This window comes from Pseudopodoces humilis, chromosome 5 (genome assembly GCF_049639895.1).
Source record: "Pseudopodoces humilis isolate 2021_Gansu_Grassland_sample_001 chromosome 5, ASM4963989v1, whole genome shotgun sequence".
Lineage (NCBI taxonomy): Eukaryota > Metazoa > Chordata > Aves > Passeriformes > Paridae > Pseudopodoces > Pseudopodoces humilis.
The window spans coordinates 26,926,035-26,952,977 of NC_142204.1; the positions used below are offsets into that span (position 1 = coordinate 26,926,035).

The 26,943-nt window shown below is 41.1% G+C and overlaps 2 protein-coding genes across 6 annotated transcripts in view; one reads left to right on the forward strand and one right to left on the reverse strand.

The window, feature by feature from the left end:
• CNOT4 (CCR4-NOT transcription complex subunit 4) overlaps positions 1–7,109 on the reverse strand; it is a 76,789-nt gene extending 69,680 nt beyond the window's left edge. For 3 of the 5 annotated variants that reach the window (XM_014249066.2, XM_088055581.1, XM_005519465.3), the window contains exon 1: positions 6,748–7,109. The gene's annotated coding sequence lies outside the window, so the exon portion shown is untranslated. The remainder of the gene's footprint in view (positions 1–6,747) is intronic. The other 2 variants (XM_014249067.2, XM_014249064.2) reach the window with 2 other exon arrangements.
• A 16,809-nt stretch (positions 7,110–23,918) lies between these two features.
• The window catches only part of NUP205 (nucleoporin 205), a 45,376-nt gene continuing 42,351 nt past the window's right edge, over positions 23,919–26,943 (forward strand). Inside the window, exon 1 of the mRNA XM_014249021.2 lies at positions 23,919–24,023. Coding sequence (XP_014104496.2) covers positions 23,996–24,023 — 28 coding nt within the window. The 5' untranslated portion in view covers positions 23,919–23,995. The remainder of the gene's footprint in view (positions 24,024–26,943) is intronic.

Consider the following 26,943-nt stretch of genomic DNA (forward strand, 5'->3'; position numbering starts at 1 on the left):
CTTATACTTTCATACACTATGGTATTTTTTAAGTCCATCACAAGTCTCAGGAAAAAAAACAGTACAATCAAAAGATGCTGCACTGCACCTCTGCAGAAGTTACCTTCACCATGCTTTCAGAAGTGGCACACACTGAATACAGCAGAAACAACAGCTGGTACTAAGTGGCTCATTTGTTAAGAGTGGATGACTACAGCATTGCAAATGCCAAAAGGAACCTGACCCTCCCTCTCACCTCATTACACCAAATTACACATGTTTGAAAACAAAGTTCGCTTCACCTCTGGTCAATAGTTCAATAGATATGTGCAAAGAATTTTTATCAAGAACCCTCACAGTAACTGGTATTAATTATGAGGAGAGGCAAAATAACCATTTTACTCCAAAACTGCCTGTTTTCTGACTCTTCACTTTATTTATACTCTATACAAACTATGCTCAAAGAATAAAAACCATGTGCCACTGCAGGCTGCCTTATAGAGATGGCTGCGTAGTGTTCTCTTTTTGGACACTGGTCAAAAACAAATAGCTGGTTTCCCAGGAAGAGATACTACAGAACCAATTCTAAGCGTTTTCTGCCCAAGGTATGGTGTTTTCTTCAGACTGTCAGTCACGTGGTCACACAACATAGTTGGCTCTCATCAAGTTTTACCGCGCTGTGTATTTACACTGTAGTAACCAGAGGAATAGTTCTCATACAAGGTAAGCCCCTGCCCCACCCCCAGAGAATCACAAGCCTCAAGTTAAATGAGAATGAGACCATGAGCAAAACATTTAAGAAATTAGTATCTCTAAAAGGGCTCAATGAGAAGAGGAAGCCATTACACTGGTGAAAACATGAGAATTGACATACCTTGAAGCATGCTTACAATTATAACTACTATTCAAGACTCAAATGAAACTGTAATCCAGTCAGATGATAACACTACCTGTGAGCAGAAGACAGACTGATATAAAAGCTGCTATTTCCTTAAACTTCCCAGCTGTTCTTCCATATTTTCAATGTACACTAACAGTTATGTAAAGGAAAACCAGTGATCGTCTTCTAGCTTCAGATTTCCCACCTATGTTCTAGAACCAGTTTTCCACTAACTGTGAAACCACATTAATATGTTAAATATATGTTTTACTAAATGAAAGGATTAGCAAAGGAGCTTTCAAAGATGGGAAGAAGCTCTAACTTCTCTAACATGGTTCCTGAGTTATAAATTACTTGACCCTTAACCCAGGATGAAGTTTCATAAAAGGGAAGATTACCTTCTTAGGAAAAGGGATTCAACATGCTAAATGATCAACAGAAACACACGCAAGAAGGCCCGTTGAGAGGAGCAACAGTTACATGATAAATGGCAGTAAGATTATGTCACTACACAAATTGGATTAATGCTACTGGGCCTCTCTCATTCAGACTGGTGTGTTTAACATAACTTCAGGAGTTTAGTTCACACTGATTAAAGGAAACTCATTCAAATTAACTATTGGGCATGCTGACCTATAAACAATAATTTTGACCTAGCAAGTTTTGGCCTCTTATTTTATGCTAGTTTAAGAGTTCTCAGGGGACAGACTCATTTTATGAATGAGATACTGAGGACTAATTCTAGATTTCATTCAATGAAAAAAAGTCACATGTCATGAAAGCAGGAGCTCTTCAAAGACAGGGGATAGTTTCTATTTTTGCAATGTCCAACAGCCCAAGGTAATATCTACAGATCACAGAGAAGCTTTAAGTCTTTAACTGACAAGCACAGCTATAGCTACACATACCTATCTTCATTCATTATATCTGGAGAGAAGACAGAAAGACAAAAAAGTAGCTGAATACTTTCTCCCCACATCTAGTGATTATTGCTGCATACTTCTTCCCTATCCTGTTTTTCTATAATTCTAGGCTGCAGTAGAAAACAAACTCTGAACAACAGCCACCACATGCTTACCTATCTGGGACATAACCTTCATCAAAACTTCTATCACAAACTCCCTCAGGTAGGCAGTTCCAAAGTACATACAAATATAATTACTTCCTCCCAGTCCTGCACTCAAATTCTGGGTTTTTTTTTAAGACAGCAACTTACTGTAAGATGTAATAAGAGACAGGTTTGGAAATAAAAAAAGTACTCCTCCTGCAAGTACAGTATTTCATACTCAAGGTGTCTTAGCTCATATATCTTGCAATTTAAAATTAATATACACTATTCAAGCAGGATCCACATTAAATCTATACTGGCGAAAAACTTTACACCAAAATACAACATGAAGCCTGCTTGCAAATAAATCTCATCTGTTGAATTCAGTGTTCCTGAAACAAATTAACCTGAAAAATTGTTAGCAAGTCCTCCTATGCAGTATATTTTATCCTACAAGGAGTAAGATTGCTACCCTTCTAGTTACTACTTTTGTGTATCGAATCTTATATGGAAGAAAATGTTTAAGAACATTCACACTGGGAAAAAATAAATGCCCCTTCTGTTAAGCAAGGAAAAGATTAGGCCTCAGCAGTCTGGAACATAAGCACTTAACCGCAAAAAAGGCCTAAAAATGGGCCAAAGTAAAACCTGGGATGAAGCACTACTTGCAAATCACAGTACACACACCTATGACATTTTTTGGCCATCCCTACAAAGCTCATGTGATCCTGTTCCAAATTTGAAGAACTCATTAGAAGTGAAGACAGTGTGCTGCCACTTCTGCAGTTTTTTTCACTTAATTTGTTTTGAAAAAAGAAAACAAGAAAACCAAACCTTAACAACACAAAAACACCACCCCAAATTTCTAGTACTAATAATTGATACTTGCAATCAAATGTAAAATATTGCAATATCACCTTCCAGCAATGAAAGGCTGCTAAGCTGAGAAAAGTAAATTACTCAAAGCCCAGAAAGGGACAGGACAAGAACCTGCACTACAACAAGGGACCCTCCATCTCACAAACAAGATATGCAGAAGTACAACTACTTTACATCAGATTTTGTATTCAGTTGAAACCCACCTTGTATTAGGCATCTATTGCTCTCAAGACAACAGTGAGCTAGAAGAAACAGATGCTGGAATCACAGCATGTTAGAAAGCTACTCACAGACAGATGAGATTTTCCCTTCTTCCCTTTCAAGAGAACAGAACCAGCTCAAAATCAGACAGCACTGATCAGACAACAAGCCTTAGCAAAGATCCAAGCTCCCTCTCCACCAAGTTCAGCAACATGTTTGCTTGATCTCTACATTCACCTTTATTTTTAACTCCGTGACTAAACGATAAAAAAATTCCCCTTATACTGATCCAAACCTATTTTTCCCCAATTTGAGAACCAGCAACAGATGAAATACTTTAATAAAAATATACTAATGACTGATTAATTACTATGAAATCAACACTAACATATTCTGCTCCAGAATAAAAACACAGTACATAGCTTTCAGGATACACAGGGAAGGATGAAAAGTTTCATTCCCTTGGCCTGTATTTGTCTCAATAGCTTTGGATGCAGGCTTCCTCAAGTTATTAAAGCACATGCATGAGATTTATGAAAACCTTATTTTGTGCCTACGTGTTTAGAAAACACTTGCAAGCTGCATTTAAATGATGGTAGAGTCCTACTAGAAATACCTGGGAGTTGTCAAGTTCCCAGAACAGCCAAGTGGAAGGAAATAATAAAAAACATATCACTACAAAACTTACTTGATCTTAGTACTATGTGGAAATCACTAGTTTAAACACCAATTCTTCCCTTTGAGCTGATGCAGCCATTCTAATAGCAGCTAAGCAGAAGCCAAAACCATGTATTCTGAATACTCACTAAATCTGTATAATCTTGAATACAATTTTGAAATAAGGAAACAATGAAGATTCCTTTTACAAACTCATGCAAGAAAAACACCATCTGACATAACCAAGCACATAAAAGTTTCTAGTGTGACAGAAAAAAACCTCAGTCTGGTAAAATAATGCACCTAACTTATCAAAACAGTATAATGCAAAAACACACACATGCTTTTACTTAGAGATGTTATATTCATATTTCCTACTAGACACTTGCACTGCCCTCCCAGTTTACTTACAGGAAGAACCAGAAGGTCTGAGCAGCAGCTCAAGCCATACCAAACCATTTGCTGCTATACTTAATTTTCCAAGTCTGAAAAGTGTTTGCAGTTGTTAAAATGTTAACCAACATTCTGAACGGAATAAATGTATAGACTATTCTCCAAGAAACAGAAGAGGGCAGCCCAGAGGGATGGGGACTATTTATTCATAAAGCTCTAGCTCCTTACACAGTTACTATCCAATAAAAAGGGGACTAAGCAGGTAGAAATATAAACACAGGGAAAAAAAAAAAAAGCAAGCATGAACATCTTTGAAAAGAGAAAGCATTCAGCAGGACAGGACATTGAAGTAAGGTAAGTTATGCAGTCTTTCACATATGCACTTACTCAAGTTATCTCAGCAATACAGCATAACTGCAAGAGGGACAAGAGGTGCTTTGTACAACCTAAGGCACTATTCTCCGTGTGAAAGTTTAGGAACCCTTGACCCTATCAGTCTTGCTGAGCAAGTAATTTCTGTTCAGCATATATTAAGGCCCATAGATCAGCCTCATCTTACCAGAGCAACCAAGACCCAAGATGCAATCTGTGATCAGCCACTTAACAGTTACCTGTGCTTACAGAGCAGTCTATTTGAAATAATCTCATTTATTTCAAAGAGGCAGGTGAGATTTTGAGAAATAGCTGCCAGAGTTAAGCCCTCAGGGCCCATACTTAGGATCTTGGTCAGAGCTATTTTAAAAACATTTAAATCACAAATAATATCCTAACTTCTATAAACAATAGCCATGAAGGAAAACATGTATTTCTACATAAAGACTATTTTTAATTAAATAAAAAAAGCCACATACTTGTGTACACTCTCTCACCAGTCTTTTTAACCCAAGATTTTTATTTAGTGGGCACTCTAAGGATGTTGTTAAACTTTCTGAGTTACCAAGAAACTTGTAGAGCACTATTCCTGACAGACACTCGCCACCTTTTCTCTGTAAAGAAAAAAACTGTTAGGATCCTCCAACACTCCTAATTTTAAAAGCTAACAAAAAGGCACCTGAAGAAACATGCAAATCAAAAGACGACATAATTTTTTCACTGTATTCCCCTTTCCAAAACAATATTTTCCCCTAAAATGAACTCAGCTTACAATTCAGCCAAGTTTAACTGCCAAGCATTTCTAAACACTTGCATGTGTTCATCTCGTTTATGAAATGGAAACTCTATCTCAGAATTCCAAAAGCCTAAGGTGCAGCACAGCTGAATCCTAGACTACAAGTTAGATCACTACATTATTACAGAGGTGCTAAGAAACTAGCAGTATATTTGACTATTTGTAGGCCATCTGAAACTAATTCACTCTCTTGAGTCAAACAGCTGTTTTATTCCCTGCTCTTCCTAAGCCTGTATTTTATTTTTTTCTCTTTCCTTTTTAAGCAGTGAAAGGGGCTAGAAAAAAATTCATTCTTCTACATACTCATCTTTCAGTATGTGTGCTCTTCTGTTAGTGCCAGACACCATGTTTACATGAATATGAAGTCAAAGTACAGGGATGTTCAAGTCAAGACATTTCAAAACTAAAGCCAAATACAGACAGTTAAAACACAGAGAGTTAGAAACCTGTACAGGCTCAGTAAACATGTGACTGGCCAACATTAACTTCTAAAACTTTTGGACAGGAGTAAGCCAACATCTGCAGGTCTAGCATTTCCACAGCTTTAAGCAGCTGATAGGTTTTGCTTACATTAACACAGGCTCTGGAGAGAATTGCTTTCTCCTGTGAACGGCATACTTGGTATTACCACACTGACAGAAGAACACAAGCCATGGACAATTAAATCCTTTCTGGTATGGTAGCAAAGCATTTTAAGATAATTATCTAGTGTATTTTCCCTCCCCTTTCCTGTACATACAAAAGCACTGGCTTCTCACTTTTAAACTGGCAGGTAGAGCTGTAGGACTGTCGCTAGAAGCAGGACAAGCACTCATACACACAACCTTGTCATTTGCTTCTGCTAATGCACAAAATGGAAAGAGCTTCTAGGATTTTGCAAGCATGAGACAGAAAGTTACATACCGGTTATTTTACTGACAGACAAATCTCAGGAGGGGTTGCACGGACTGTCCAAAATAACACCAAAATTAAGAGGCTGCCATTCACCATCTGTTTGCCTCTCCCTCAGGAAAAAAGTGCATATCACAAGAAGAAATGGAGCCTGGCTCCAGGGAAGAGGAAGAAGGGGAGAGAGGAAATTTCCACGCAAATTCTAAGTGAATCACGCCGCGATGCCCGCGCCGGCCTGCCCCGGCAAATGCGAGCGGTTCCGGGGCCACCGTCCCTCCGCCACCCCGGCCGGTGGCCCGGCCTGGCCCAAGGGCTTCTCCGCACCGGAGGCGGGGGGCGAGGAGGAAATAAATACAGCCTCCTCCTAACAGCTACACGAAGGGAGCCCCTTCCCCGGCGCCCCCGGGGAGGAGGAACCGCCCGCTCGCCCCCGCGCCCTCTCCTCACGGCCCGGTGCCCTCGGCGCCCGGCAGCGGCCCGGCGCGTCCTCCCGTCGCCGGGGCTGCACCGGCGGGTGGGCTGCGGCCTGCGCCGTCCCAGCGAAGCCTCGGCGCTCTCGTAGTCAGAGCGGCCCGGCTCCCCCCCGCCTCCTCCTCGTCTCTCCTTCCGTCCCTCCTTCCCTCCCCGGCCCGGCCTTCAGCTCACACTCACCCGCCTTCCTCCTGCCTGCCCGGCCCGCGGTGCGTGTGCGCGGCTCTCCCTCTCAGGCCGCCCGGCGCGGCGGGGGCGGCCGGGCGGGTGGGTGAGTGAGCGAGCGTGCGGGAAAGGAGGCGAGGGGAAAAGGAGAAGGGTGGGGAGGGAAGGAGAGAGGCGGCGAGGAAAGAGAGAAGCGGAGGGGAGAAACCCACAGCGGCGCTCCTGGGGCGGGACGTGCGGCGGCGGCCGGTCGGGTGCTCGGGCGGCTGCTCCGACGACCTTTACGCGAGGGACGGACGACCTCCGAGCTCGGGGCGCTCCGCTGCCAGCCCGGCCACCATCTTACATTGGGGAGACTTGCCCCGGACGCCGCCCCCGCTGCGCGTGCGCTGCCGGCAGTGGGCGGGGAGCGGCGCGGGAGGGAGGACGGGGCGCGACGGCAGCGGCCGCGACGGCGCGGGGCGTGACGGGACTTGTAGGCCGGCGGCGGTGGCCCGGGCAGCGCGGGAGGAGGAGGAGGAGGCGCAGGCGCCGGCGGCGGCCGTAGCACGGTGCTGGTCCTCTTCGGCCAGGCCGGGGATCCGAAGCTCTCCGTCTGGCAGGGCCGTCCCACTGCCCTGCTTCGGGGAGTCCCCGTCTGTAAACTCCCTGCAGCTTCAGGCACCTGTTGCTGGGCATTAAACCGCGCGGTTTTCAAGCACTGGGTTGATTTATTTAAAAATATTTTTTTTTTTCTGTCATTGGTGTTGCTTTGGGTTTTTTTTTTTTTTCTCCTGCCGGGTCGAAGCGATACGGAAGTACCCCGTAGGACTTTGCGGGTCGCTGGCTACAACGCCAGGGGATGTGCTGTGCTGTTCTCCCAGGAGCAGCTGACGGTCCTGTCAGCGGCTCGGTCGGCGCCGGACGCGGCTCCCGCGGAAGCCGCCGCGGGCAGCTCCGCCTGAGGCGCGCCCGGCCCTGGCCCGCCGGCAGAGCGGGACTGCGCCCTGCCACCGCCCCGGCCTGGCAGCCAGCCGCCTCCCGCCTCACCCTGCTCTTCCTTCGCTTCATCTCACCTTTTATTTCGTAGAAACTCAGAGAAATTATATTGCTTCTGTCCCCTCTTTCTACCACAGACACCCTGGGCCATGGACTTGTTCACATTACACCCATATCCCTCTCTTTTTCCTGTGATCCCCGGTGCTGCACAGAAGACCTTATCACCTCCGCTAACAGTGCTTTTACTCATCGCCTTTATAGCTCTCTTGTGGCTTTCCTGCCCTGGCATCCTTAGCTCTCCAGACAGCCAGCCTCATCCTAGGAGTTTAATTGTATGTTATCTCCTCCAGTGCACGAACTATTACAACTTTTGCCGTGACAATATTCACCCGAGAATTTTACTTATTTCAGCAATTAATAGGGCAAAGAGGTGTTCATCACCGAATGCACTGGCACAACTATTACATTTAATGGCATGGATTTTTTTTTCTTTTTTTTTTCTTAGTTTGAGCTATTATACTAGTACAGCTTTGTACAATATGCCTGTTCTAACAGTGGAGCTTGTGTTGACATAGCTTATTTCCTTCCTAAAACAAGTTAATGTTACCTTGTGCATATTAAATTTTAGACTGATATATGTGTCTCCCCCACAGGAAAGCTCTATAAATTAACTTTACTGCTTCTTGCTGTAGGCAAGACCCAGGTCTGCAAAAAAAGATATGCTGTTCTCAGCAGTAGTCTTGACATGTGAATTAAAATGCAATGTTATTCAGAAAAAAACACATAAAATAGAATGTAAACACCAATATATGTGAGAAATTCTGTATTTCTCTGCATATATCTTAGACTTTAGCACATGCTAAATATATTAATGTAAAATGAACGAGTTAGTATATGTTACTCAAATTCAGGTGAATGTATATATATAACAGTGTATTTCTCAAAATCTTCATTATTTTCACATTTTCCTATCAACTGATATACAAACTACTAGGATTCCAGAAGTACCCATTATGTAAGTAACTTATATAAGTAATGTAATTCTTGACACACCTAATGCCCAGCAACATTTCCTGTTGAATAAAACAACACTTGAAAAGAAAGAAAGAAAGAAAACTTGGAAAGAAAGGTGAAAAATAATATAACTAAAAGCTGCGGTTTTGAGTCAGAATCAAGGCTGTTAATACTAATTCTATGATTTCATTTAATTCAGAATTGAGGAGTCTTTCCCAAAGTAAAAGTCTGTTCAAATCACTTTGCTGATACCTGCATGAACAGATAGCAGCAGCATTCAGTAATAATGTAGGAAAAAATCTACATGGCTGAAGACCACTCTGGCTGATGTTACCAGAAGATATCCATAGCCCTGCTTCCACCTCTTCTTTAGTCTGGTAAGATTAAGACTATCATGTGGCCATTTTAAAGTTTTAGGATAACCTTAAATTATTTATTTTATTACTTTTAATTAATTGTAATTGTTTTCATAAGGTTACTTAACCATATGTTGACACCTTATTTAGTTTTGAAAATGTTTGTTTTTAATTTGTTTTGAATGGGTCTGATAACTTAATGTCTTGGTTTGAAAGGACAGGTGTTTGCTAAGAAAGGCAGGAGCCTCCCTTGAAATGGAAAAAATGTAAACCCCCCCCACCAAATTACTATAATTTTGAAATTAAGGAGCTCTCAGGCAAAAATCTGGGAATAGGAATAACAGTTTTTTACTAGGAAAATTAAAATAAAAATGTAAAAGTACAAAAATTCTCTGACAGAGTCAGAATACAACCTGACACCCTGTTGGTCAGAGTGTTGGTATCAGTCTGTTTCAATGATGGCTGCAGTCCTCCTGGAGTGACAGATGTGGATCTGTTGAAGGAGTGATCCTGCAGAAGGGTGTAGTTTTCCTCTGAAGGTCCAGTGATGGTGTAGATGGGTCCAGTCTTCTGGGAATCCAGTGGAGAAAGGCTGACTGCAGTGTTCTAAGTTTCAGATTCAGGTAGGAATGCTTGGCTCCTTCCCTGGGTGAGCATCTCACAATGGGATGATGTACTTTTATCAGTCATGCAGTGGGACTCAATGGCCCATTAACAGAAGATATCCCCCCTGGAGTTATGAGGGATGGGTTGTGGAAAAGATAAAGAACACTGCCTCACCTGGTTTTAATAGATGGTAATAGAATACATGCTTTTGGTTACATCTTACATTGCAACTCAGCAGGACTGTTTGTGAGAAATAATTTCCATGTTTATAAAGAAAAGCTTTTGGAATACATTTTATTGGAAATAACCAATATGTACTAGCTAGAGTTAAAATGTCTATTCATATGATTTATATATTGTGGTTCAACCCCCAATTCCTGACATTTGTTGCATACGCACTGTGGTGCGTTGATTCACACCATGTTGGGGGAAATGGTTCTCCTGGGCAATGATCGACAGTCACTGTCTTGTGGAACAAATACAGGAACTTACTAGGATTCTGCAGTTTGGCATGAAGCCAAGCTATTTTCAGGATTCCTCCAGCCACCACCATTTCAAATGGCTGCCAACCTGTTTGGAGGAAACAATGGAGGGTCCAGAGAATGGACTAGAGAAAGACATGATGGTGGTGAACTGATACTGGAAGGAAAGGAGGAGGTGGAGATGGAGTAATTCCAAGCCTGGGTGTGATAGAGAGTATTTATCCTAGGACTTTAGGATGGTAGAGGTTGCAAAACATCTGTTCAGACCACAGTCTGAATATTCAGCAACAAAGAAATAATACAGCAGCACCTCTACATGTGGACTTTCTGCTCACTGGGATTGATAATGGTCTACCAGTATATACTAGAAATATTTATCACATGTATATTTCACTGTGCTGGTACTGAAAAAATACTTCCAGTTTATATAAAGTCCATCACCCCAAGATGGTAACAATGGCTGAATGTATGTGCCTATATTTCAGATATGAAAGTTGAGTTTCATAAATAGAAAAAAAATCTTTCTCTCAAGCTTCTGCAAAGCCTCATGAATTGGTACAGGAAGTTCACAGATATTATTACAGAAAGACATACAATGGTTAATAACAGGTTTTTTAGAAATTCAGCCTTATTTACTGAAAGAGAAATAAGAATTACTCTGCAATGCATGTTATTGATGTGTCCACTCCTTTTCTCACTGTTGGACATCTTTCTCCTTCTCTGACTAATGATGCTTTTTACTTGGCAAATGCACTGGAGAAAGGAACTGCATGACTGTTCTGACTAACTGTAGAATAATAATGAAGGGCTTTGTTGGGAAATTAAGGGCAGGTGGAGGAGCCTTACAAACACTCTGATCAATATTTGCTGCAAGCGGCAGATGTTCACTATGTCTTGTTGGAAATCCATGAGAGAAGGATCTCCATGCTGCTCAGGGAAACAGGATGATGGAACTGTCCTGCTCTTTCTTAAATGAGAGACTAGAGTGGTGACAAAATGAATGTATTATAGTCAAAGGTATGAGAGAGATAGATGTATATTTATTACATTTTTGAATTATTAGGGGGAAATGAGAGCCTCAATGGGATGCTTCAGACAATTTTTTCATTACAACCTTATTTATTCAGCATAACTCTGGCACAGCACACCTTAGCTGCTAAGTACGTCTATCCTTGCAAATGAAAGCAAAGATCACTCCTATTTTTGGAAAGGGTGTAGTGGGGACCTCCAGGAAGCTCCTACTATTTGTTAACCTCAGAGTGCACTTGAACTAGTGGCATAGCATCCTAATATTGTTCAGAGGACTGGTTTTTTTTTCACAATTTACAGCAAATCTTCCTGCGTGGTTTTTTTTTTCCTTGTCCCAAATTCCTCTGAATCTTGACACTCATGTCAAAGTTAACACAAGTTATCATAAGCATCCTTCCAGCTCTTTTTTTGCCTTCTGGCTCCTCTGCTGAAATCCATTCACAGAATTCTTAAACTTCTCTTTCTTATCTTCCTTTTCCTTTCTGAAGTATTTTTTATTCCTTGAGTAATCTGCTATGCTAAAGTTCCTCATAATAATGGGGCCTTTGTTGTCAGAGATGAATTGCAATTATTTGTTATTTTTGCAATGAATTCAGTGAATTCATTGCAAAAATAACCAATTATCATAGGTTTCATTTTTTTTTTAATAAATTTTGGACTGTCATTCCAATCTCTTTTTTCAGTTTGGGCTTCCCTAGGAAGTGGTTGTTCTCAGGGAACCCCATAGTGTGTAAAAAATAAGAAGCCTCTCTCTCTACATCTCTTTTCTGTAGAAATCCTGTGCTGGTCTTGGAATGGGAAGGAGAGGAGAAGATGATGGGCTAATGAGAGAGTATCCTTCTACTGAATAGTAACAGGACTTGAGTTTACAGTTTTATGTGTGCCTCTGTAGCAATGTTACCTTGAAGTATGTTTCCAAGAGAGAAAAAGTCTTACAGCAAAAGGCAATGGGTAAATCAGAAGGATGTCTAGCATTGCACAGAAGGGTACTGAAGTATATTCAATTGCAGAAGTGAGAGAGACCACACAGATAAGAAACTAAGAGGGCTGCACTGTTTTGCTCTGTGCATAAAAATGGAGCACAGTCTTTGCCCTAAGATCTCCTGTAACATATGCAGGTCAGCATCACGTGCACTAGAAGGGAACAGACTGTAGAGTGATTGGCCTGAATTCAAGCATTTTATATTGCTAAAGGTTTGATTACAAGTGTTTTATAATCTCAGCATTTTGAAATGTTTAATTTTGGTAATTCATCTCATAAAATGTGAAAGGAAGCTAAAGAATGCTGATCAAATTATAAGCCAAAGTATATTTGCTATTGCTTTTTTTTTTTTTCTGCATTTGCTGTTGCAATAAATATGCCTGTTCTGCAATCTGTATTCCTTTTAACTCATGGGATGCTGCCACGTTATTTGAGTGACAGGAAGAGCAGCAGCGAACCCAGATGCATAGCAAGCAGCACAAGATGGGAACACAAGATTGGGTTCTTGTTTGTGGAGCACCATGATGACCACAGTAGAAAAGGTGGAACTGAACAGATGGAAAGAGGCTCATGGTTCATACAGCTCATTTTCCCCTGCCAGTGATGGCATCCGGATACCACCTGGCTTAGAGTTGCACATCTATGACATAGTATAGGACGTGGTAGGAATACTTTCCTCAGCAGCATTTTCAGGCTAACCACCTTTCTGAATTTCAAACAGCTTTTTTGTAACCTCTTTGCATTTCAGTTCAGTGGTTTGAAAAAAATATTAGCTCTACAACTCCATATTTGAAGTGGAATCATTTGACAGCTGTGGTAAGTCACCTGGGTCCATTACAGTAGAGGGGTTCAGCAGTTGACTTGCCATGGATACATTTTTCACAGCTTATCCTATTCTGGCCCGTTAGAAGTCCTAGAAGTCGTGTTCACATCCCTTCAGTTCTTGTAGAAAAAACAGAGTTATTTTGCTTTATTGGCAACACTGGTCCATTTCTCAGGAATGTCCCTCTCTTGCATTCAGTTTGACCAATAGTCATAAATAGCAATATCTGAGGCAGTGCCATAAAGTTGAGGCTGGATGTGCTGATACATATAACCCATGAGACAATATCAGGGAGGGAAAGAGGTAGTGCTCAGAAAAAAGGTTTGCATCTGGAGGAACACACACATACTGGAATTGCAATGGAAGCCATCAGCATTCAGCAGGAGAGATAAAAATACAGATGAAGAGGGCACTCAGGGGCCAGACAGCAAATAAACCTTATCACGTTATACAATGACAGAAGATTATTCAAAAATGGACAGAATCCTCTCATAAACTGGATGCAGCTCATAGCTGAGGGCTGGTGAGCCTGGGCTTCATTCATGCAAAAAAGAAAGTCCAGCCACTTTAAAACAATCATTCCAAATATGCTCAAGCCAACTCATCTGAAATATTTGAAGTAACATGCCTGTGTAGACAGGACTTCATTATGTTACTTATTATTGTTTTCAGGAAGTCATCACCTGCTCTTTAAAGCAAAACATACATTACGAGACAGAATGATTGCTCATTATTGTCATATTTCTTAATTGCTTTCTATATTAGTGCATTCAAAGGAATGTCTTTTTCCTCTTCTGCCCCTCTCTGCCTTCATCCAACAGCACTCAGCATTTTCCACAGAGCTCAAAATTGCTCACATTCTTACAAAAATGCCACAGCCATATGGGATTTGCTGAGATGAAATAAAAAGTGCACGACTTGAGAAAATGCAATATTTTATCCTGCATATTGATTCCACGGCTGCTGTATAAACAGGAACTGTCCATTACAAGAACTTCCACTGACTTTTTCTTGTGTTGGAACTCATGTTCTGCATAAGCCAGGTGTGGCAGGAGCTCACCTGTCAAGAAAGTATGACATAGTATTAAAGGGTTGACATGAACTTTGATGCTTATAAATATATCGCATCAGCCAAGCTCCAGGTGCAACGTTGCAATTTTCCAGACAGATATATTTCCTTTTGCCAAAAGGAATGTGAGCTACTGCACCTAATTTTATGCTATATAAATAATGCTGATAGAGAGACAAGCCTGAGATTAGATAGGTTAGATAGGCAAAATAATAGATTAAGTAGGAAAGTCAAAGCATTTATTAATCAAAAATATGAACATGTTCCTTAAGGAGCTGCAGGAAACCAGCTGTAATGATGACAAATGAGAGATCCCAGAATAATTAGATCAGTTTTGCATATAGGCAACCCTGTAACTGAGACTCTCTATGGCATAGATATGCTTGTTGTACAGAGAAATTTGGCTCTTATATTTTGATAGAAAACATTTCTGCTTCTTAGCCTGTGCTTGACATGCCGACAGAGAGAAGGTTGTGCTGTGTGCCTTGTGCTGCTCTGCCCTCTTTCCCTGCTGCTCCATCTTTCCCCTGGCACTCTGCACTGTCGCTGTTGGACACGAAATAAGTCACACAGACATAGCTCAATGTGTGATGAAGGAAAGAGAAACTAAATTTCTTCTCTCAGAATTTATAGGTTTCTGACCACAGCCAGGGATTGGATGGTCAGGATAACACTTTCCCAACTGCACTGGCCGTGAGAGATGTCCATCAAAAGACGTTTATCAGAAAGAATGTACACATCTCTATGTTTACAGTTACTGTCCTGGGAAAGTCTTTAGAAATTATGTCAACAAGCTCAAAAGCTGAGTTTTCAGGGCAACACGGCACCATGATGGGACCAGGCCAAGAGCTACTATAGGTCAGGAACATATCCAGAGGGAGCACAGACCAAGCTGGTATCCTGACCATATTCTATAGATTAACCAAGACACCTAAAGCATGGTAGATACTTTTCTATTTTAATATATGTATTTTATATTTCCATATTAATTTTAAAATTGCAGTATGCTTTCCTCAGCAACATTTTAAAATCTTTGGTACATCAATGTATGAATATGAGAATTTCCTGCTAACAGGCCAGACATGGAATTAAAGCCCTGAGTAGACCCAGTTTGTTTTATTCCTAATAATCCAGCATTTGTGGGGTTTTAAGGAATGATAAATTGCCTCTTCTTAAATAGGTTATATTAATCTGTAGCCAGTCAGCCTCTGGTAGCTGCCATATTTTGCTAGAGCAATTAAATCAGGTACTGATTTTTATTTTAACCTACTTTCACTTTGTTTTCTCCTGTTCACTTTCTTTATGTTGCTACCATACTTGAGAACCCAAAATTAATTTTTGCATGGAAAGCTTCAGAACAGGTGTGCCCCAAACATTTCCACTGATAGTGTATTGGGTCATGCTTGCCTGAAGTGTTTATACTTTGTTCTATGGAAACTTTTATCCTGGGCCTTGAAATGTACTGTGCAGTTGTCAGATTGTCATGGGGAGAAGGTAGAGTATGTTCAATGTTTTGCATGGTTTTAGTCTGTGCCTAGCAGTATTTCTTCTGACTAGTACACAAACCAGTGTAAAGTCTAAAAGCCACAAAATTTGAAACTTTAAGGCATTTATATTTGCATGGGATCCCATGAAAGTAGCCTGATTTCAAAACTACTGAGCATTTGCCACTTCTCCTGAAGTCAGTGAAAACCCATCTTCTCTGAAAGACAGTTCCATTCTGAAAGTTTCCACACAGGATTTCTATGTTGAGTATTAGATCTACACTGTGGAAAACACTACGTACAATATTATGAGCATTAAGATTAGGTGAGTAGCCAGCTGCTTCCCATTTGTGTAAGAAGATTTTGCCAAAATCAGGGACAAGGGAAAAATGAGTTGCTGGTTGCTTGCTTCTTCACTCCTCTTTGCAGAAAGGAACCTAGACACTGGACTTCCTTCCTTCTGTGTAATATATACCTTTCCTCATTCTTCTGAGCAGCACATACTTTGACTCATCTCAGGCCTACTTCAAAGACACAGAAATCAGAGGGAACACTCTCAGACCTTTCCTACTAGAGTGAAGTCATACATTCTCACCTCAGGACAGGATAACAGTGAGTTATCTCAGCTGAGATCTTAGTAAAGACAAGGGAGTTAATTTTTCATCTTCAAGATCCCATTAAAATTCGTATTTATTTAAATTTAATAATTTAAGTGAAAATGCCACTATGGATTTTATTTAAAAATACTTAAAAAGGTAAAGTATCTATTTTTTGAGGTACATCTACTTTCATGCACAAAAGAAAAAGCGCTCAGGTCTCAAAACATGCAAACTGCTGAAAGAATAATGGTTCTGTTGTACTCCTATAAAAAGCAGGACCAGGTGTCCTAATCGAATTTTATTAGGCATTGCTTTCTAATTGTTGACATGACTGAACCATCAAAGCTGTAAAAGATGCTTGTCTAATATTCTGAGCAGTATACTTCCTTAATAAAACTTAGCTCTGGTACAGTATTCACCTTTAATTGTTACCTTTCCTCTCAGATAACTGTGGAATTAAGATGATTAATAGAGTCAAATTAGTTTTTCATGGCTCATCTTCATCTTATATAGAGTTTTAAAATTTAGAGCCCGGTATATCCTCCTTACAGGAGGTCTGCATGTCTCAGACTGCAGAGGGCTGATGACTGCCATGGAGCAGACTGACAGCACAATTACCTGCAAGGTGTGCCCTACTGGGAAAAGGCAGAGGTTCAGCAGTTTGGTCATGTCACAGCATGTGACATAATGTTACCAAAGAGGTGATTACTCCTGTCCTACCACAGCAGTCCTTGTGTCAATTGGTTCTAGCAATGGCAGCCATGCTTAAATTGAAGAACTTTCTAAGCTATCTGTGGCTGCCTCCATCCATGATTTGGATGAGAAAACTCGGGATGTGGGCAGAGAAGCATCATGAGAATAACACACACTTCCCTGGGTGATAGTAGAGCTGAGTGTGCACTTTCTGTACTGCATTTTATTCTTCCCCCCGATTTTAAATACCAGCAATTAATAACTATCCTCTTAATGTTGTCCAAGTTTGCGTTTGCACAGTATTTAAAGAGGAGGTAAGTTGCTTACAGGCAGGGATTACTAGAAATGAAGCAGGCTGTTAATTCTAGAGGCATACTAGCTCCTCAAAAAGTTCTTTTCTCATGTTATGCATAAAAGTTTGTGCGAGGCAAGACTTGCAGTTGGATCATTATTTCATGGAGCTGTGGATAGAGAGGAAAGACACAACTTTCAAACAAGAAATCAGTTTATTGAGAGCACTGGGACTATATGACTCACTGATTTATCTGAGTAGGCAAACAAACCAGAAAGTATTGAAAGAATAGCAGTGATCAATGAAAATAAAAACATGATTTTGTTCTTGCTGAGATCGGAAAAAAAAATCCACTCTATGAATACAGATTGCCTAGGCTGGAATATCTGTACAGGAAAAGATTATAACGTCAGTTTGACAGAGCTGGTAGTTTGCTTTCACATATGGCTCAGATTTTCAAGAACTCTCCAAAGTAGTTAACACATCAGTTACATTTTCTTGTGAAAAGAAAATGAATTAGTATTTGAGTCAAGCACATGCTGATGTGTTTACCAAAAAGACTTGATCACTGAGACAAATCACAGTAGAAATATTCTTCACCTGGTAGTCAGATTAGCCTTTTGAATGGTGGTATTTTCTCTGCCCTGTTCCCTGGTTCCAGTTGCATATCTGTCACACTATATTAGGAATGGCGAAGTATGACACACAGACTCTCTTAGCTGGGTTGCACAAGAGAGCAAGTTTTATTATTCTTGATCTTCATTTATAGACAGGTCCAAGAAGGTCTCATTGGTCATTAAAGCAACACATCATCATCATTGGTCAAGTGGAACACCACCCCTTGACTGTTTCTTACAAGTAAACAACAAGGATCCTAAACAACACCTGCAAAGATTGTTGTCTTACTCCAAGGACTGTTTGGATTCCTTCTTATGCTTTCTCAGGCCAGAGTGAGAACCTTGTGTGACTTAGTTTCACACAGGCTCTGTGTTCCCTGTCTGCTTTCAGCATCCATACATATCTGGTGTTTATTTTAGTTTCATTATTAACAGATTATTAATTATTTTAAGTTTAATTATTTTCACAAAATTAATTGTCACTAACAAGAGACTGAGAGCATAGAATGCCAAAGAGCCCTCCAGCATTCTTGGGAAGTAGTTGTAAATTAAATTGGGAGGGAAGAATTTGGCAAGCCTTTCACAGCCTGAATAAGTAATCTGAGCAAGTAATCCAGTGAAAGGGAGCATCAGTCTTCCCTATAATGCTATTTGGATCTCACCTCAAAACTGACATTGGACACTCTGAGAAGTTCTGGGAAAACATACTTTGAAAGACATCATCATCCAATATAAAACAAGGTCAAACTTAGACACCTAAAAGGCATAATCAAATCCTCATTAAAACTATGGCCACCTAATTTTTAGGGGTTTCTCATAGCTTAGTGTCCTTGTGTAGTTATAGTCTAAATATACCTCCAAGCAAACCTTTCCCTTAGTGTTTCAGAATGAGTCAGTACCTCAAGCTTCTCCTGGGCTGGACCTCACAATAACTACTTGGTTCTGCAGACAGACTGCTCATTAAAGAGGACTCAGAGTGATGCATAAGAAAAACAAAATGATGTTGTTAACAGGCAGATGCCTAGGAATGCAGCTAAGTGAAGCAGGAAGAAACTTTAACAGACATGTGACTTCCACTGAAATATTTTGACATCAGAACCAATTAATACAATTTCTTGTTCCAGAAATTGAATTTGTTCAGTCCATGTCCTTTAAATTCTTGCTCCTGAACATAATTTTTCCTGATTCTCAGCAAACTTAAATGAAACAAAAAAAAAAAATGGACTGGAGCAGAAAGCAAGTCCTTTCTCATGCTACCTATTTAAACAGGGTTTTTTTCAAATAAAGTTATCTCAGATCATCACAACAGGGAAAGTATTTCAGCAGCAAATTTTCAGAAGTGTACAAGCTATATTTTGCGAAGATCTTTTGCGTGCAGGATGCTTCTTGTGTTCTGCCCAGAGAACTCCAAAGAAGGGGACAGAGCTGGGCAGATAATTAACAAAATGGCAGCATGATTTGTGAAGCAATTTTACATTGCAGTAGAGATGGTATTGCAAGATACGCTTTTCCTGAGGCTCATTGGTTCCTATATCAATTTCACTCAGTTTGTAAGTATAATGATTTATTTCAATTTAGCTTAAATTGACTCCCTCTCCCATTTCTTGTATTATATTTAGGTATAGAAACCCTCTGCTTTACATTAATAGTACAGAGGTTTTTGTGCAACTTTACGTATTTTCAGTGTTGCCCAAGTGAACTCAATACACTCTCGTAGCTTTGCACCTATTCTAACCCACCCATTCTTGGATGGGAATGCAAAAGGATGAAAGAAGTATGTAAATCAGCTGCAGAATATGTACAACATGCTTTAGAAAGCGCTGAGTGAATTAAAGGCTGAATAAAGCCTGAATTTGCAAAACTGGCAACTTGCAAAAGCATCAACTGTCTTTAAATCTGATACGTAAATCCCTGAACAGAATGAATATCAATAAGGCAGTTAATGTGCCAGGACTTCTATTTACTATATCAAATATCTCCACTTTGCTTATGCTTTGTTGTTCCAGCACTTTCTTGGTTGTAGGTTTCTGCACCTCTTGTTGTCAATTACTAGCAGCTACATCATTACACTAATCAGATCACCTTCTGGGCTAATAACTGCCTCATTGCCCTCACTAGCAGAATGGAGAAATTATTACAAAAAGAAAAAAGAAAAGAAAAAAAAAAAAAGGCTATTCTTCATTCCAGAATAGAGAAGAAAAAGAAACAAAACAGACAGCTTTAAGGGCCCCAAAGCAGGAATTAGGGAAAAAAATAACTCACAATACATCACAGAGACAAGAACAGTATTTTCATTTTACCTCTGAAGCCTGAACAAGGATCATAAAGACCAAATTGACAAGCAGGATATTGCTTATCAAGGCATTCATTTCTGGTCAGATGCCTATATTCACTAATTCCTCACCTACACAGGAAGGGCAACGCTTGCTGTTGCTCATCTCCCCCTGCTCCCTACCCCAAGAAAGGTGTTCACATAACTTTGAGAACATTTAGCTCATTGTTGCTTTTCACTACATAAACCACTTACACAAGCTAGCGACAACCTCACACAGTTTCTTTGATAAGCTTAGATACCATGGTGACACAAGAAATATCTAGGATGGAAGACAGGGAAATTACAAAGTTGTTTCCTTTAGAAATGCTGCAAGGAAAGGTCTCAGACTTTTTTTCTAAGATTTGATGTCAAGCTAACTGCCTCCATGTATAAAGCATACTTTTTGCAGCAAAGACAGAATTATTGCCTCTTCAGAAGTTTCTAGGAAATTTAGCCAGCACAGTAAGACAATTCAGGTTATTTTACTCCACCAACTAACATAACACAAAAATACATTATTTTTCCTCTGTTCAGATGATGGAGCCAGGCTGAAGATCCATTCAATCGGCATTCCAGGCCTGCTGTGAGATGCTGTACCCATTTTTACAGAACAGTAAGCTGAGATGCACAGAGTTAGTGTCAGTCAAAACAAGAGCTCCAGGAAGTTTTATGCTCTAATCAGTAGCCAGAAATGTTTTTGGCTTTTTTGGGAAAGAAGCATATTTCATAATGCAAGGACTGGTCTATTTATGTAGATGCACTTCTACAAGGCAACTTTTTCTGTTTCAGCTGCAATGCAGAAAAGCCTTTTTTCATTTTTCTCCGTCATATGGTGGAGATGTGAAGGATGTGATTATAATTACACTGAAGATTAGAGGTAGGAAATTAAGCAGGGCCTCTTAGGCATTTGAACAATACTCTTTTTTTTTTGGCTAATGATTATTCTTCCTGATAATAATAACATGTAAAGAGAGTAAATTATATCATCATCATTATCTTTGTATCTTGATGTATGATTTGACTATGAACCACTAAATACAGGACTATCAAAATTAAGAATGTTACACTTTTAGTACATCACAAACCACCTACAAAGAGTAGGTTTCCACTGTGCAGCTCATTTTAATTATTACTAAGAGTTATTTCCACCTAGAGAAATTAATGTAGGTCTCTCACCACACAAGCTGAATTCGCTACCCTACAGGCAATTCAGAACCTCCTTTCCCTGAAATCTAGGGGAATTAATATCCATCCCAGGTATTTAGTGTCAGCCTACCTTTGATACTTCACAGATTTCTGTCTAGTAATTATGGATGAAAGACATTGGTGTCCCTTCTTGAACCCAGCTGTGTTGCAGAACTTGCTGAGAGCTATTGTTAGGGAAAGGAATGAGGTATTTTTTCCCTATAGGGACTTGTCAAAAATTGACTGCCAAACCAGCCAGTGATCCTGGATAAACAATGGGAACTTAAAGGACAGCAAATAAAGCGAGCATAAGCAAGAATTACTATTCATGGGCTTCCCTACTCATTAAAGCATGGATGGATGGATGGAGTTATGCCAATAAAAATATGTGCAGAATGTATGGTATGGTGTATCTATCTGCTTCTCTTACTTCACCCATACTAGGAGCTGAACTGTCACAACTATTTTGCATTAAAATATCACATTGCTGACAGAGAAAGAATATAATAAATGCTGTGCAGCTGGAGCTAAGTGTGGTGTTTTTTCTTCTGAAGTTCAGCTGCCCAATGACCTATCCCTTGCAATCCACTATTTCAGGCTGACTTTTTTTTCTTGTTGCTATGTGACCCCAGGTCAGCTGGCAAGGAGAGGAAAGAATTATCTGGAAATTTAAAATACTAAATCTGCAGTGGTTAGAAAAGATTTTTCCCTTCAACAGAGTTCAAAAAAAAAGTGGGTGCAATCTGGCTGTATCTGAATGCCAAAAGAAGTATGACAGCTCTTAATGCCTGGGAAAGGCTTTTTTTTTTTAAAAAAAAAAATCAATTATTTCTCTCTCTTCTTTAAAACTTCATGGTTCTTAAGGAAACACAGCTTAGGAAATCACACTGTAAGCCAAACTTTTTCAGTAACTTTTGAACCTGATGCAATTTCTGTGTCAATTCCAGTCTGATCTGATCAAAGGCTAGAGGGCTCATAAACTTAGTGAAAATCAGGGAATGTATAAAGGAAGAAGATCAAAATTACAATCTCTGTGGAAGGAAAGACTGAAGCAAAACCTCAACCTATCCATTACATTTGCTTTGGCCAGTTGATCAGCACATGCATCTCCAAGTCTATCATGAGACCTGCCTTTCATAGTCATGGGTCTTGGGGTGGCACGTGAGCAGCACAGGAGCAGAACTACGGCTTTGCAGAGAAGGATGCACAGGAGAGGATACAGGAATGCCCCAGCCAGGTACCAAGGCTGCTTTAGTTCAGCTGCTTGGGGAATAACTTGACTTATTTTCTACTTTTACCTCTCGCCTGGCATTCTTCATTTCCTAGAACAAAATGAACTATTCACTATCATTCTCATCATTACAGATCTAGTCTGTCTATGGCTAAGACCAAGAAAAGGTAAATCTCAAAGAAATATGAGGCCTTTGACCAAATCAACAAATTAGGCCAAACTATTGAGAACAGATTCATCTACTGAATGCTGAGAAATCGCCCCCTTTCTAAAATGTCCTTTTCTCTCTCCTCTTCTGACCAAGTGAAACAGTTTCTCTGTCTTTGTCTTACAGCTGCTTTGCCAATTCACTCTCACCCCAGAAGCTCTCTCTCTATTATCCCTTCTGCCATCCCATTATAGGGGAGATCTACGGACGCAAAGATAGTTATTTTGGCGATTTCCCATGGGTCTTGTTCACTGGACATGGTTTTGCAACCATGAAATACTGGTTTAATAAATTTCAAGAGGGGAAACTATTGGAACTAAAAATGAGTACTTCTGGAGGAATCTTTTATCCTAAAGGTAATAAGAAAAAGGTAAAGAGGGAATTTCTGTTAAGATGTTGATTACTGCTGGGACAGAGAATGGTAAATTGACTTCAGACAGACTACTTCTAATATACTGATATTTATTCTTCAGCTCCAGATATTTAAGTATATAACCATGCTTTTTGCTTTCTTCATGCCTGGTACTTTTTTTTCTCTTTCTTGCACATACTTCGAATTTAGATGCAGCTTTCTTCACAGGGTAACTCCAATCAGAGCTGGCATTTTCGTTTATCTCCCCCCCCCATACAAGATCGTAAACCCTAGTTCGCATTCAAAATTTATTTATTGTCTCTATTTTTTTAATACTTCAATCAGAAATCAGACCGGCTGGAGTCATCTTGGTGACCTTTTTTTTTTTTCAATTAAAAGATAAATTAAAATATTCTAATAAATGTATCTCCTAGTGCAGTATCTGAATTCAGGTATTTAGCCATATTCAGTGAAAACGGCTTATAGGGCAGGGCTTGGAAGGACAGACTCACTTGAGCGTGGCATGGAACTGAAAAGGGAAAGAAAAACTGAACGGCACGGAATCGAGGTATTATTTACATCAGAGGAGTGCCGGAGGGAATGCAGAAGCCCGGCGCGCTCCCTTTCCCGCAGCCGCCTGGAGGGAATACGAAGCCGAGCGGAACGATGAGCCATTACCCTGCTACTACAGCTCCCATCAGCCCGCTCGCGGGGCTGCCCCGCTGCCGCCGGCGCCGCTGCTCCTGCCCGAGCCGCAACCCCTGCCGGAGCCGCCGGCGCGGGAGCGGCCGCCCTGTGGCTGTGCCCAGCTGCGCTGTTCCGCGGCAGCAAGGCCGGGACCGAGGGGGGACTGAGGGCCGCCTGGCCTGGCCCGGCCCGGCCGGGCGGGCTGCAGTTGGCCGGGCCTTCCTCGGGCGCCGGCGCTTCGACGCGCCTCCCTCTCCCCAAGATGGCGGCTCCGTTGGCGGTAAATTCGGGTAAGAACAATCTGAGCGTGGGGCTGCGGCTTCCCCTCCGCCTCTCCCCGCGGCCGTCCCGCTCCCCGGCCGCCGCCGGCCCTGCGCCTCTCCTCCAAGCCGGCGGAACCGGGGGCGGACGCCCTGGGAAGGCCGGGCGTGGCAGGCGGCGAGGCAAGGCCCGGGCGGGCAGCGGGGAAAGGCTGCGGAGCGCGGTGTGCGGGCAGGCACTGAGGGAGCGGCCTCCCGTGCGGCGGTACCCGGGCTCGGGCCCCGCAGAGCTGCCCGGAGATGGAGCTCCGCGGTCAGAGCTGCCGCCGTGCTTGGCTGGTCCTGGCGGGGAGTCACGTCAGGCAGCCAAGGCCTCCTTGTTTAGAGAGGACTGTGGTAACTCTTTGTACACGTGGTTATGCATCTCTTCGGAATTACACTCATCAGCGTGATGGTGTGGTGTAAGAAGCAAAAGAGGAATATATCCAGAATTTTGTCCTGCTTTCTATGTATAGTGCCATTCAGAAGTTAAGAGAAAGCAAAGCTCCTATCCCTCTTTAGCCTCCTTTTTGTAAGACTGAACCAGGTCAGTTCTTTCACCCTCTCGTTCATCCTGTTCTCTGGCTCACTATTTCAGTGTCTAGCTCTGAGGAGCCCAAAGCTAGGCACAGTATGGGAGTGAAGGATTCTGACATGCCTAAATAATCACTTGCATCTGCCGGCTACAGCTGTTAATACAGCCTGGAGCCTGTAGACAGCCTTTGCTATGAGCCTGTGCTGCTGGCTGGTGTTCACCTTCCTGTCTGCCAGGACACTTGGGTGGCTGTCTGTAAAGCTGCTCTCCAGCAGCTCCCTTTGTCCCCAGCCTGTGCAGTGATTCTGTGTTGGGTGCAAGATGTTGCATTTACTCTTGAATTTCATTAGGTTAATAGAGGGAGAATGGACACCCTGTGAAAAACAGTTATCACTGGAATATAAGGCAAAAGGTTTGTAAATAAGGTTTAGTATGTCAATAGTGACAATTAATAGTCATTATGCATTCTAGCTAATAGAATTAAAACCTTCATTGCTATGGCAAGCAAGGAACAAATTTTGCAGTGATTTTTTGATCTCACTGGATGGATTGCATCCTTGTAGCCTCACAGAAAAGCAGTAAAAAAGCAAAGACTCTTTGTACAAAACTATGCCTTTGTTGAAATGAAAATTGGAGTACTTCCAATGAGACTATTTTATGAATTATATGGCAAGAGGGTCTACAGTCTTATAATTAAAAAAAATCTGGGGGAAGAAGGAATTTTTTTACAGGAAGTATGAGAAAAATTAAAATAAGATGTGGCACTAGAACTACAGAAGATTTTGCCTTAGGTTCTAGTGTATTTGTGGGAACAGTCCTATCATGGTTGAATATCACTTGGTAAAATGTTCAGGCATATAATCGTCAACTGCTTCTGTTGGCAAGAGAAGCAACTCAGCCTCTCCTTACTTGCTGTCTCTGATGGGATGGTTAGCCTTTCTAAAACTAATAATAATAGAACAGCTTAAGTGGGAAAAAGTGAGCATGGTTGCTCAAGTCCTATGTCTTCTATCCCAGGTGCCTATTCCTTTCTCTGCAATAATCCATCTTTGTGACATTGCAGAGCAAACTGGGTTGTCGACGTGATCCTGCTGAAAATAGACTCCTTTTTGTATTATATTTTGGTTAGAGAAGTTAGATTCTTAATTTTTTCTAATTCCGTACAGTACATGTGTTTGGGCTGGTACAAAGCAATTATGTGGTAGGGACAAGAGCAAACAAATGGGCCAGGGTTGAACAGCTTTTGGCAGGCACTGTGGTTTGCTGCTGGTGTTTCTTGGACTTGGTAATGTAGTAAGAGTGAAAAGACAATTTCAAGTGGAAATAAATCTCTGAACTCTGAAGTTCTGTGGGACAGCCAGTTACAGCTGAGTGTGTAATTATGCATCCAGTAGTAGCTATTTCTAGGCAGGGGTAATGTTGTATGAGTTAAAACACTGATGCTCAGAAAAGGCAAATTTGTCCCTTTTTTACAGGTTGCCCTGACACAGCCATGCTGGCAGTGCTAAATGTGTTGTCTCAGTCATTTGTAAATTCACATGTAGCTACTCAGCGTGAATGGCTTCACCATTTAAGTGTGTAGACTTCACCATTTGAGTATGACAGTCTTTGATCTGACCTTCTAGAGGTGCTTTGAAGTTTAGGTGATTGGCATTTTGATTACTGGGAGGGATATCAATTTTAGTTTGAGTAATCAAAGGAGCCTGTGCTCTCTCAACAGAGAATGTTTTTCCCTGATTAGTGAAGCAGGATTTTACACCCCTTCCAGATGACTAGCTCAGTACACACTGGTTCATCTCTGACAATGTAGGAGCAGTAAGGGTGATTTAAATAGCTTGCTTTTGCTTAAACTGCTTTTTGGTTTTCCCAACTTGCTCACTCAAGTAGTAATCTTTGGAAATGGTTGAAACCATTTTTCTTTAGTCATCTGCTGTAATGCAAGAGTATCGTATATTTTGATTTGATGGGTTGTTTAGCTAATAGTGAAGGTAGTCCTTTTCTGCAGTGTTCTGTAGAAGTGGTAGAGTCACAGTCCTGAAGGGATTTGAAAGACATGTAGATGTGGCACCTGGGACATGGTTTACTGGTGGACTTGGCAGTGCCAGATTAATGCTTATACTCAAAGACCTTAAAGATCTTTTCCAACCTAATACCTGTATTGTAAATATTCTTGTAAGATTACTTTCAGCACCAGAATTTAGGTGCTTACATCATCTTTTTTGGTTCTTTACTTCCCTAAATGCAATTAAATTTTGTATCAGACCATTGTTTTTTTCTGTGCCTTAGGAAAGGAAAATATACTTGATGGGTGTAAGAGTATATTGACATGCCAAGAGTAACAGTAAACTAAAAAAAGGAGTCTACTTATTGAAAACA